Below are 12,502 nucleotides of genomic sequence, written 5' to 3' on the forward strand. Positions count from 1 at the left end.
TACACTCTTTCAGTTTGTGCGAGCACAGCGGCACACTTCCGACCGTGTCATGCCCCAAACGATGATAGCATCCGACGGTACGGTCGCCACGTCCCCCAAGAGCATAGCTGATGTTCTGAACACTCAGTTCACCTCATTTGGGCTACCTGATGATCCTTTGTGGCGCATTCCCCCTTTGTGCCAGTCGCCTTCCATATCTGTTCCGTTCCGTAGTATCACTGTCACTACGTTTCAAGTTCGGAAATATCTGAAGCGCCTGAAATGTGGAAAGTCTCCCGGCTCAGATGGGATCCCGAATGAAGTGCTTCAGTCTCTTGCACCATCAATAGCCTATCCTCTCGCCATTATTTTTAATATGTCATTTCGAACTGGTACATTCCCACAGGATTGGAAATCCGCCATCGTGACACCGCTTTACAAGAATAAAGGCTCCCGTGCTTGCCCGGCAAACTACCGCCCCATCTCTCTGCTGCGCACAGTTTCCAAACTTTGTGAGCTTATTGTATTCGATTCCCTCTACCTGCACATCGCTCCGGCTCTCTCACCAGCTCAGTCGGGATTCTGCCGTGGTGACTCAACTCAATACCAGGTGACTCGACTTGTCCAAGACATAGCGACAAAGAGGAACTGTGGGGAGCACGTGGGAATGGTGGTGTTCGACTTGGCTAAGGCATTCGACACCGTTTGGCATCGTGGCTTACTTGCCAAGTTGGAGGTCACCTTCCGGGTGGAGGATGCTGCCTTGCGTTGGATATCCTCGTATCTGTCTGCTCGTTCTCAGGCTGTTCGCTTGTCCTATTTCTTGTCTGATCCCCTCCTTGTAACGTCTGGAGTGCCCCATGGTTCCATTCCGGGTCCTTTGTTATTCTTGCTTTACGTTAATGACCCACCTTCAGTTGTCCCTGATGTTAGTTTGTGTGCGGATGACACTGGCCTTATCTGTTCTGATTCCTCCCCTGCACAATTACTCCTTACCATGCAGCATCGCATCAACAGAACTGTCATGTGGATGCAAACGTGGAAACTCCAGCCCAATTTAGACAAGACAGAAGCCATGTATATTTCTTCATCCCCTCCTGATCAACCATTATACTTCCCTGACTCGATTATGCCTATCCGTGTTGTTACTCAGCACAAACATCTAGGTGTGATGTTTGACTGCAAACTCTCTTGGGTTGCACATGTCAACTGTGTATGCAAGCGAACCAGTTCAGCATTAGGGGTACTACAAACACATTGCACTCATTTGCCCATCCAGTGCAAACTATTATTTTATCAGTGCTATATTCTCCCTATATTCGACTATTGCGATACCACTTGGTGTGGCCTTTCTGACACAACTCTGAACCAATTAGAAGTCCACCATAGATTTATACTTAAAATTCTTTACAACAAGGATCGCTGTTTTCCTTGGGATGCCCTTTATCGACTTGCACACACTTCTCCTCTCTCCGTTCGTCAAAAGCACCATCTCTGTCTACTGGTTCATAAAATATTTCTTCATAAAACCCCTTCACACATGATGAAGTACAATTGGTTTTCGACAAGCTCAACCCGTAACGCGCTCATCCTCTCTCTTGTTAAGTCAGCACAGTATCTAAAGTCCCCTTTGTTTTCCGGCTACTCTCATTGGTTATCATTACCATACGGTCTAAAAACTTGTTCTTCTATTCGTCAGTTTAAAGATCTACTATCACAACTGAACTAGACGCAATAATTATCATCGAAGAATATTCTCGAATACCTGGGTGATGCACGAATTTTGATAGTGCTCACTTCCGTTAATCGTTTTTCTTTGCAATTTTCCATTCATTTTCTGCTTTAATTCATATTTGCTTTATTTTCCTAGCTTACTATTGCCGTGGCTGGCTCAACGCCCTTGTCTCAGGGGATTCTGTCCCTGCATTAGCTATGCTTGTCACATGCTACGAAATTGTGTCTAATAATAATAATGATAATATTAATAATAACGAAGGTACGTGTTGGGTCGTAAGTATCCACCCAAACACACATCAAGTCAAAATAAGGCACTTGTCAAAGTATCCGAACGTTTTCGGTCCCTTTTCATCAAGGATTATACAGGGAATGGCTCAAGTTGGAAAGACTAAAACTTATATAGCGTAAAGATATGAGATAACAACACTCGTGACAAGGTGGAAAATTATCAAGTTCAGCACGACACAAAACTCGAAGGAAATAATAATAGTGACAAGAACATAGTGAGCAAATTAAGTTACATTGTTAACACCTCGACGAGGAGTAACACCAAAAAATTGTAGCAACAACACATTTTCTTTCTGTACGCAAAGTTCAGGATCTAACTTACAGATATACAAAGCTTCTAACACAGCCAGATGCAATGCACATCTACCACGTGACAATATTGAGAACACATTATCACTGTACAACTCACGACAATTGGTACGGGCTGACAGATGTTGCTTGATTGACGAAGTGCGATTCTTAGCTCCGTTGGGTGTTGTCTCCTCCAATGTCCCGTTGGCTGCAACTTTGAAGTGTTGCAAGTTCTTGGTGCAGAAAGGACCAGAGAAGACTCCGGCGGGCAGCTGGTTCCAGACGGGGACAACTACGTGAGGGTAGGCTCGACACAGGGTTGTTTCGGGAACAGACTGGAAGTTCATTGGCCAGTTGGTGTGCGTGAGCATTACATCTCTGGAATGTACTACGGGTGAAGTGGACTGTTCGGTGTTGGGGCTGCTAGGGTGGCAGCATCCTCTGTAGAAGGGGATGCGCATCCAAAATATGCATCTTGTACAGGAGGCAAAGTGCTGCAACCATCCGACGAAGAACAAGACTCGGCAGTCAACACATTGGGGCGATGGCACGGATGGCCCGGGCTTGCACACGGTCGAGTCTTGCAAGGTGGGATGGGGCCGCTCCCATCCAGACAATTTTGCAGCACTCCATCACTGGGCGCCCAAAAGCATTGTAGGCTTGGATTCAGCCGGGCACGTCTAGGAGGTGGAAAGCCTTACGCAAAGCATCAATTCGCTGTGTTGCCCGGAGGGCTACGTTACGAAGGTGGCGCCGGAAGGTAAGCTGACAATCGAAACTGATGCCCAAGATTTTGAGCTCCTCCTGTTCCGTCACATTTGATCCGTTGAAGTCAATCGGTGGAAGGGTCCAGGGAAAGGGTGCATTCGGAGATGTCCTTCCCTTCCAAGTGTCACTACATTAACGGTCCACCCCAGCCAAGGATACAAGCAAGCCTCCACGAAAGAGAGAAAAACACAGACAACACAGACTGCAAATACCCAAAAAGAAAAGGAGAAAGGGAAAAAAAGAAGAAAAAAAGAAGAAGAAAGCACAGTTGAGTCACAGTTGAGTCACGACTCCAAGTCCAAGCCTAGATGCTGGCTAGCCATAAAAATATACCTGTAAAAGTCTCTTGAATGATCAGTGGCAGGCGAAGGACTTGAACTCTTGGGGCAGGGCGTTCCATAATATAACAGCGGAAACGAGCGGCATACATCTGCAAATGCACTTGAAGGGCGAACCCACAGAATTTCTCTTTATAGCAAAGATACTGGATCTGATTATGATTGAAGCAGATCTAGACAGGCGCCAGATAACTGTCTAAAGGCCGATTCATACTTCATTTCGCTTTCGGGAAGGACGTCGTGCGATGGCTTTCCCGTAAGCGAAATAGTTGAGCTCAGATCGACTTTTTCGCGACGCGATGCGTTTCCCGTTTGCGAAATGAAGGATGGATCGGCCTTAGGATTAAGAACTGGCGACGCCATGGGACCCCCAATGCACACCTGGTCTACACCACACGGAGTACATCGGAATAGCACGCCAATACAGTTAACTATGTACACCCTACACTTGCTGGGGCAACCAGTATACATGTATACAGCTCGCTGCTTTGATAGAAGCACACACTAGATGCACTGGTACCATGAAAATTGCAAGGTACCACTGCATTTCCTTGACAAAGAAATTGAAGTTATTCCCACTCCCAAATGCGTTGGCAAGCGGGTAGCCTTCCGACAGGTTCAACCGTTGGCAAACTGAGAACACAGCCCTACCTTTTGGAGACAAACGCAATGCAAGACATACGGGATGCACGTACAACGAGCTGATGTACAGGGAGCAACTCAACCCACCAGAGGTATTGGCGTTAGCAGTGGGGTAGTGCCTTTGCTGTTTGAGCTTTGCTGAGCTCACGGACTTGTCTGTTTGACCACTCTGGCAAGGTACGTTCCGTTCAGGTTTAAATCTCGCTTTCGAAAATTTACTTTTCATTGCTATCAGATTCAGTCTGATTTTCTCTGTACTTGGCTGATGAGTCCACGACGGACGGAAAGTTCGGTCCGCAGATTGTGTAACTCAATGTACATATCGAGTGTTGCTTCCTTTCAGCATGGAAGATGGTCAGGGTATTACGTTATAGAATTGCTACAGTTTTCGGCATAACTCAGTTGTGCGTTAAATGCATACACGCTCTTATTTATTTATTATTATTAACAATTTCTTATTATTGGGATGACGACTAGTCGACTACACGAGCTATGCATAGCTTAGTGGTTAGAGCATCGCTAGCTACAAGCGAAGGTCCCTGGTTCGAGTCCTGGTGGTGACAGTCAATTTTTTCTTCAGACTTTTCCCGTTTATGTCTTTCCCTCAAACTAGTCGAGACGGTATTATTCATTTAGATTGTTCGTTTTGATGTTTGAAGCTTTTTACTGGGAACCCTAGGAATGACGTGGTGCTTGTGACAAATGCAGAAAGGGCTTAGTTTGACGAAATCCAGGTGGAAATATGTTCTGTCTGCTGCCCAAAATGAAATAGCATTTAGACCGTAATGGGAGGTAGCTGGGGTAGGTTCAGAGCCGCTGAAGCTTGACCGTGGGTAGCAGCATTTGTGCGGCATGATTCAGAGCGGGGGAAGGGGGGGGGGGGTGCAACAAGATAGACACCTAAAAACAACACAAACAGCTTTACGTTTACACGGCGAGAAAAAGTATACAGGTTATAATTGGTGGGAATGAAATCGATAGAAGTATACTGATCATGGCCACACACTCGCCTATTGCTGGTTGACTCAAGTTTGTCTCGGAGTTTTGCAGACAAGCAGTGAACATAAGGTGTGCTGGCATAGTCCAAGGTACTCTGGACAATTGTCAGGTGAAACATGCGGCGGCCGGTCATGGAGACATCGCGGCGCCCGTCACAAAATGAGGCAACCTTGCACTGTGCCTGTGCACACACACGCTCCACCTGCTGCTCGAAGCTGAGCTAAAAGCCCAGGTCTCCTATATTAGCTCAGTCTGCAATAATGACCCAGGGTGAGGGTCGTTTGAAATAATAAGAGCACAGTCGCTAATAGTGGCGCGGGTCACAATTGCAGTATGCAACAAGTATAGAGTGTCCTAATAATGACTGCATATAAAGCAGCAGTACAACATGCCAAGAACATATTTGTAAGGAGGTTTTCGGTCTACTGCTTCCTTCCTGGCGCCAATGCGAGTGTGAAACATCTATTTGACAATATTCCTGAGTTTAGGTTGAAAAATCAGTCTTAATATGGTCAGTTTATGCCTATATAGATTGGAGTTGGCTTGATAGTCAACAATTGCAAAATAAGAGCCCCAGTCTCCAATAATAGCGCGGGTAGAGCTGCCACTGGAAAAAATAGGAACCCCGGGCTCTTTTAAGAGAAAATACGGTATTCCGAAAGAACGTCGTAGCCCTCACAATCTTTTAATCGCACTCACCCTTTGTTGCCCACACACCTACACACACCTGTCACATTCTTCTACCGATAGCAATCTAGCATTTAATGCATAAACTCACACTGCCGCTGTAATTGACGCTATGTGTAACCGCGAGTTCTTTTTTGCGACTATTATTCTACCTATATAACCTGTTGTTTTAGCGAACCTTACCATGTTCCACTAATGCTAGTCATGAAAAAACCTGATAAACTAATAATTCGAGTGGGGTTTAAAGGCCGATTCATACATGTACTTCATTACGAGTACGGGAAACGCCTCGCGTCGCGAAAAAGTCAATCTGAGCTCAACTATTTCGTGTACGGACAGCCATCGCGCGACGGTTGCGTTATGACTTTCCCGTACGGGAAATGAATCGGCAAAGTCTGGATCGTATTTGACGTTTGGCGTATCAGATACCCGTTTGGTACGAACAAGAGTGACGACACGCATTGGGAAATAAAAGGAGCCAAGTGACCCTCTACGCTTTGTCGATCTTGTTGATTTGTCCTTGCCGTGGAAGATAACTTTCCTTGCAAGGCAAAGGTAGGTTGTCTTGTGTCTATCTTAATAGTTTTAAAGCGTGAGCTAATGGTCCAAAAAAAGTATCACATTGCTAATAGATAAATATATCCTCCGAAATGTGCTAGAAGTATGCTTTCATTGCGTTAGGAGAACTTCCAACAGGAACATGGCGTGAACAGGATATTTCAAAGTTCAACTTTTCTAGTTTAAGAAAGTTATGATTGCAGAGACTTGCGACATGTGATCTCTTACTATCCTCACTTTCTTTCTTTCATGTAGGCCAGTATTCGTCGTTCCTCTTCACGTCAGCATCCAGTGTTTAACATGGCTCTCCGTAGCCTGACAATACGCGTGTTTGGACGGGAGGTTCCATATGATGAGGCCAATAACCTTCTCAACAATGATATTACGATCAGCGAAGACCTGCTGGGGAAAGGAGTGTTCGGAGAGGTTCGGAAAGCTATCCTACCGGGAAGTAGTAACGTAAGCAGATGTTGTGTGATTCTCATTCCCTCAACTAATGGATCTGTTCCACACTTGCACACTCTGCATAATAGTTTCTGCGTGAAGGTTAAGGATATTTTCCTAGTACTATTATTCACTGGTTTGAGGGAGAAACACAAACGGGAAAAGTCTGAAGAACCATTGACCCAGTTACAGATATGATGCCGCATGACGACTTTACATGTGTATCATTTATTTTGCAGATTGTCGCCAAAATGATCCAGAAGCGTGATTTGGACATGATTCAGACCGAGGCCGAAGTCTGTCTCAAGCTGCGCCACCCCAATATCGTGGCTTGCTTTGGGGTAGCTCAGACCGATCAGTATGCAGTTTTGTTTTTCCAGCAAATTAACGGCCGCACGCTGAGCCGCTGGGCGCAGGACATCCAGACGCAGCACCAGCGTAGTCTGAAAGAAGACGATATCCGCCCAATCATGTGGCAAGTCCTACACGCGCTGCACTACCTGCAGACGGCATGCATCGTTCATGCGTAAGTACCTTCAAAATATTCTTTGTGTTATGAGCTCAGATGTTGCGACATCAGCGGTAATTACAGTCGTGAATAATTGTCTCAAAACTCATTTCTACGTGATTTCGTCCAGTTTTGTTAATGTTTTGTTTCTGGATTTAACTAGTTAATTTGGAGCGATCAGGAAGTAAGGAAGGTATACACTGGCAACTGTACTCATTTCATTCTGTTCCTATTCAGAGATCTACACGCCGACAATGTAATGGTAGCAGCGAACGGCACTGCTATGTTGATCGATTTTGGCTGGGTGCAGAACTTTCGCTGGGGAAAGCCAGGCATGTTGCGGCCCAGCAACTACGCATACCCGCCTGAGATGGTCATCAGGGAGCTTGGAGTGGACCATAAATGTGATCTTTTTCTGGTAAGTCGCACCACATGAATAATTATCACAACACCAGACTGGTTTAATGGATAGGAATTTATTAGGGAAATGTAATGCAACGCATTCAAACCATGGAAGTCGGAAACGAACTTGCTAAGCATATTCCTTTGCATTTTTTACATATACTGTCCAAGGTGTTGAGAAGGTGTTTTTTAACTGACAATCGCTCTATTCAGTTAAAATCGGACATTGCGCTGAATTACAATTAATTTTCACAAATTTAATTTCTAAAGAATGATGTTTTTAGCCTGTACCGTTCTTAGTGGTATTAATAATGATGCTGTTGTGACGTAAATGATTACTCTGTTACAGTGCCAGCATGTTCTATTCCATCATGTTCGGCCAAGGTCCGTTCGGCATAGTAGCAGGAGTCGAGGTGGGCGTCCAGCTGTCCATTGTTCAAGCTGGCATGTGTCTGACACCATGGATAGGGAGTTCACAGTACTCGCACGAACTCCTAAATCTGTTCAACACCTGCCTCGCGTTTAACGCCAGTTACCGACCATGCGCGGCGGAGGCTTTAACATTCCCATGGTTTGCAGTGGGCAATCTCACTCAGCCCCAACTGCAAGAACACAAGCGCTCCACTCCTCCAAGTCACCCGTCACAGTTGGATCGCGCAATAACGGAGGATATCAGCAGGCAATGGCGGGTGCCGCAGAGTGACGTTATCCACAAGATTCTATCGTAAGTAAACCGTGTTTGAAATTACATAAACTCTCTATGGCTATTTCGGGTTCAGTCTGATCAGTACAGCTCCGAACTTGAACTAACCAGTAGTTCATTGTGCTTACCGGCACATTGTTTAACCTTGTGATTACATCAATTTTACCATTATTTTACTAACACCGCTTTCAATGTGGTTGTGATGGAAATGAGTTACATACTAGTGATGCGTACTGGGAATTCATCAACTTGACTTATATTTTGACGACGCGTGTATACGGGTCTAGAACACATCACACACTGCGTCAATGAATTCATTGCATAGCTATGAATAGGATGAATGCCAAAGAAATCACGGAACTACGTTACTTGTTCGACATTTAAGTGTATTTTCTAAAAATAATGTTATTCAAACCCAGAAGGGATTTTCTCGTTCCTGTTCTCAGTGGTAAAAATGAAACTAAATGATACAACCAAAAAAACTGAAGTTAAGTACTGTAATAGAAAGGTGTTCCGAATAACATCATGATACACGTTCAATAAAACCACCAGGGGAAACGCAAAAAGGTAACAAATTTACGAAACCAAAGGTAAGAAGGCACTGAACGAAGTGTCAACTTACGAGCACTTTGTTGCCCGGAGGTTTTATTCGTAGGTTGACATTTCGTTCAGTGCCTTCTCACCTTTGATTTCGTAAACTTGTTACCTTTTTGTATTTGTATTTTTGTATTTATATGCACATCATGATGACGGCCAATAAAACTGAGACAAGGGTGAAAGCCAACCACAGCAGTAAAACAGATAAAAGAATACAAATAAGAGGCAAAGAAGGCAAAGGAGGAGACATGAAACCTATAATTGAGCAGAGATTTTAGCAATAAAATTATCCATCGACGTGCTGGTCTTGGCCTGCGTTGGTAATGTTGCCCAAAACACATAGCCAGCAAAGATCGGGGATCTAGTGAATAGGGTGGAGGCAGCGCGTGGGAGACTGAGTGAGTTCCGGGTGTTCCGTGTTTCGGAGAACCAATTATAAGCCTGCATATGCAAGGGTATTTTATTTAGTAATATTTTATGTATGAGAACACAGACGTGGTACTTATGTCGAGTGGAAAGGGGACTGATCTTGGCAATTTCGTAAAGACTAGCGGAGGGAAAGCGACGATCTTTGCTAAATAAGATTTTAAGGAGCATGCGGTTATGGGTTTCTAGCTTGTTCAATACAGTAGTAGTTATGCCACACCAAGCAGTATCACAGTAGTCAAGTAAGGGCAATTTTTGCGTTTCCTCTGGTGGTTTTATTGCACGTGTATCATGATGTTATTTGGAACACCTTTCTATTACAGTATTTTAGTTCAGTTTTTTTGGTTGTATCATTTAGTTCGGTATTTGTCCTATCTGAGGATAGGAAACAGGATAGATTCTGGATTTCAATTACATTATTCTAAAATTCACATACATGTCGAACAAGTAACGTAGTTGCGTGATGTCTGCGGCCTTCATCCTATTCATAGCTATATTAAAATTATTATCTCCTCGTAGATAATTTGTATAATCCATTGCATGCTACAGTTTAACGATATAGGATGATTAGCGTCAGTCTTATCATACTGTACTTTAAAATATCTGTAGATGCTATATTGCGGTCACGAGCTATTGGTCGCCCTGGAAACGTACCCTCTCTGTAGATTCGTATCCTTGGTGATGGTCTGGAGACCAATTGGTAAGTAGTGCTCTCCAGGAGCAATCCCATCACGCTCATCTAATGTGATGGGAACTGGATTTATCTAAACAAACTGTTTTGAGCAGCAAGTGATACTTTCTTGAAAGTTTGCAGAGTGGAAAGGTCAATGGGCTTGACCTGTGCTCTTGATGATACCCGTTAAGACAGTAAAATGTCAAATCATGGTTAGGGGAGGGGGCTCCAGGGTGGGAGAAAGCAACTCTTGTATAAATTATCTGCACTTTATGTATGTCCATGCTTACAGCGACAAGAACGGGCCAATGTCCATCGGATACCAGGCCGCACTATTTGCGGCCGGGAAGTTTTTTCATGCACAGCCAACACCTCACAAGTAGTCGAGTCCACAGCTTACACTGCACAAGTACTCGTCTACGCATTCACATCCTGCCGTCTTTCTCCTTAACACCGCCCAACTAGTAGTGGACGCATTCACGTGCTAGGATCGTTCGTTGTCGTTCGTCGATCGTGGATCATACATAACAATTAGTCGTCGACACATTCATGTTCGTTGGCCTACATTCCGCGCGAGTAGTCGAGTCGACATCCAACAACAATACAGTCGTCCACGCATTCACATCCTATGGTCGTACGTTGTCCACACAGCCCAGTCGTCGTAGCATTCTCCTAGTATGGTTGTTGTCCTCCGTATCGCGCAAGTTGTCGAGTTTACAGCCAATGCAGTCGTCGACTCATTCACATTATTTTGTCGTTTTCCTACACCTATAATGATTTTTTAATAAAAAAATGAACAAAAAAGCGATTTTAAGGGGTGGTGCCTTACAGAGCTTTATAAAGGACGCCTTTTCTGCGATCGCTCGGGCGTATCACCCCGAGATTGTGGTGAACAGGTCGTATGTCAAAATTCATTGAAAAGTATAGGAAATGTGGCGGTTTCGTTTCCACCAGCGCTTGCAGCAGTTCTGCAGCTTGTTATTTTTGCCCAAGACTTGGAGAGGCCTCCTGGCAACTAGAGTCCGGCGGATTATGCCGGCAGAAAATTGGCAGAATTCGGTACTTTTTCTGGAGGGTTTCATGTATGTTTGGCATGAGGATAAAGAAATGGAGCAGAATTCGAGGAATTTCCCGCCATAAGGCTTGTATGGTTATGCCAAGTTCACTGCTTTTCGAGCCGAATCTGCCACCTTTTCGAACAGTATTCGCCGGCCCCTACTGGCAACTGCTCTGACTCAACGAGAGTATCGGACATCAAGTGGAGTGTCATCCTACTGCTTCTATCATATCCACCCAAAGTAGGTTACCCCCTCTTGTAACCACGCAACCATTTCTATACAAATTGAACTTGAACTGGGCTTCGCCTGTTCACCAACGCATCAAAAACGTCTCCCACGTGACCCCAAAAAGTGACCGTTAGTGCAACATTGAAAAAGCTCTATAATTGGGTGGTAAAAATATATGGAACAAAGTAAGGTACGGAGGACTAGGTACCTGGTAGAACATGCAACTCTGCGCCACGGCGTAAACATATGCACGCGCTCATGGACAACTGGACAACGCATATTGCAGTATTGGATATCCTTCAAAAGAAATTTTGATACGGGCCAATTCCTTCTCTTTTGCTCGAGTTTGTGGTTTTCTTCATGTCCAAAGCTGAACTATGACCCCGTTGAAACAAAGCACCTATGATTACTTGCTTCAACCGGAAAGTCATTGAAGTTGTGAAGGAAGTATGAAATCGACAGTGGCAGGAAATGCGACATTAAGGAGGTTTCGCCTTACCGAATTACGTATGAAAATAACATAGGAACAGCACGTAATTTTCATTTTCATTTTCATACGTTCAGCGCTGTTTGGTTTCGCTCTACGTGATTTCTCCACGACTGTTAAACATGCCGTGTTGCTTTGGAGACTAAAGGAAAATGCAAGGCATTCAAACGCATGGAAGTCGGAAACGAACTTGCTAAGCACATTCCTTTGCATTTCTACATGTACTGTCCAGGTTGATGGAAAGGTGTTTTTTAACTGACAGTCGATCTATTCAGTTGCTATTAAAAATCGGAGATTGCGCTGAATTACAATAATTAATTTTCAAAATTTTAATTTCAATAGAATGATGTTTTTAGCCAGTATCGTTCTTACTTGTAGTGGTATTAATAATGATGTTGTTGTGACGTAAATGATTACTCTGTTACAGTGCCAGCATGTTCTATTTCATCATGTTCGGCCAAGGTCCGTTCGGCATAGTAGCGGGAGTTGAGGTGGGCGTCCAGCTGGCCATTGTTCAAGCTGACATGTGTTCGAGACCATGGATAGGAAGTTCACAGTAATCTCATGAACTCTTTAATCTACTCATGACCTGCCTCGCGTTTAACGCAAGTGACCGACCATGCGCTGGGGAGGCTTTAACATTCCCATGGTTTGCAGTTGGCAATTTCACTCAGCCCCCAACTGCAGGA

The 12,502-nt window shown here is 44.4% G+C and overlaps 1 protein-coding gene across 1 annotated transcript; it reads left to right on the forward strand.

The window, feature by feature from the left end:
- Window positions 1–6,228: 6,228 nt before the first annotated feature.
- On the forward strand, window positions 6,229–10,837 carry LOC135824843 (sperm motility kinase 1-like). The gene is made up of 6 exons (XM_065337567.1): window positions 6,229–6,284; window positions 6,543–6,746; window positions 6,971–7,257; window positions 7,477–7,657; window positions 7,991–8,365; window positions 10,333–10,837. Exons 2-5 carry the CDS (start codon window positions 6,588–6,590, stop codon window positions 8,165–8,167), a joined length of 804 nt encoding a protein of 267 aa, XP_065193639.1. The 5' UTR covers window positions 6,229–6,284; window positions 6,543–6,587; the 3' UTR covers window positions 8,168–8,365; window positions 10,333–10,837.
- Window positions 10,838–12,502: the final 1,665 nt, after the last annotated feature.

The sequence above is a fragment of the Sycon ciliatum genome, chromosome 9, assembly GCF_964019385.1.
Source record: "Sycon ciliatum chromosome 9, ocSycCili1.1, whole genome shotgun sequence".
In the NCBI taxonomy this organism is placed as follows: Eukaryota; Metazoa; Porifera; class Calcarea; order Leucosolenida; family Sycettidae; genus Sycon; species Sycon ciliatum.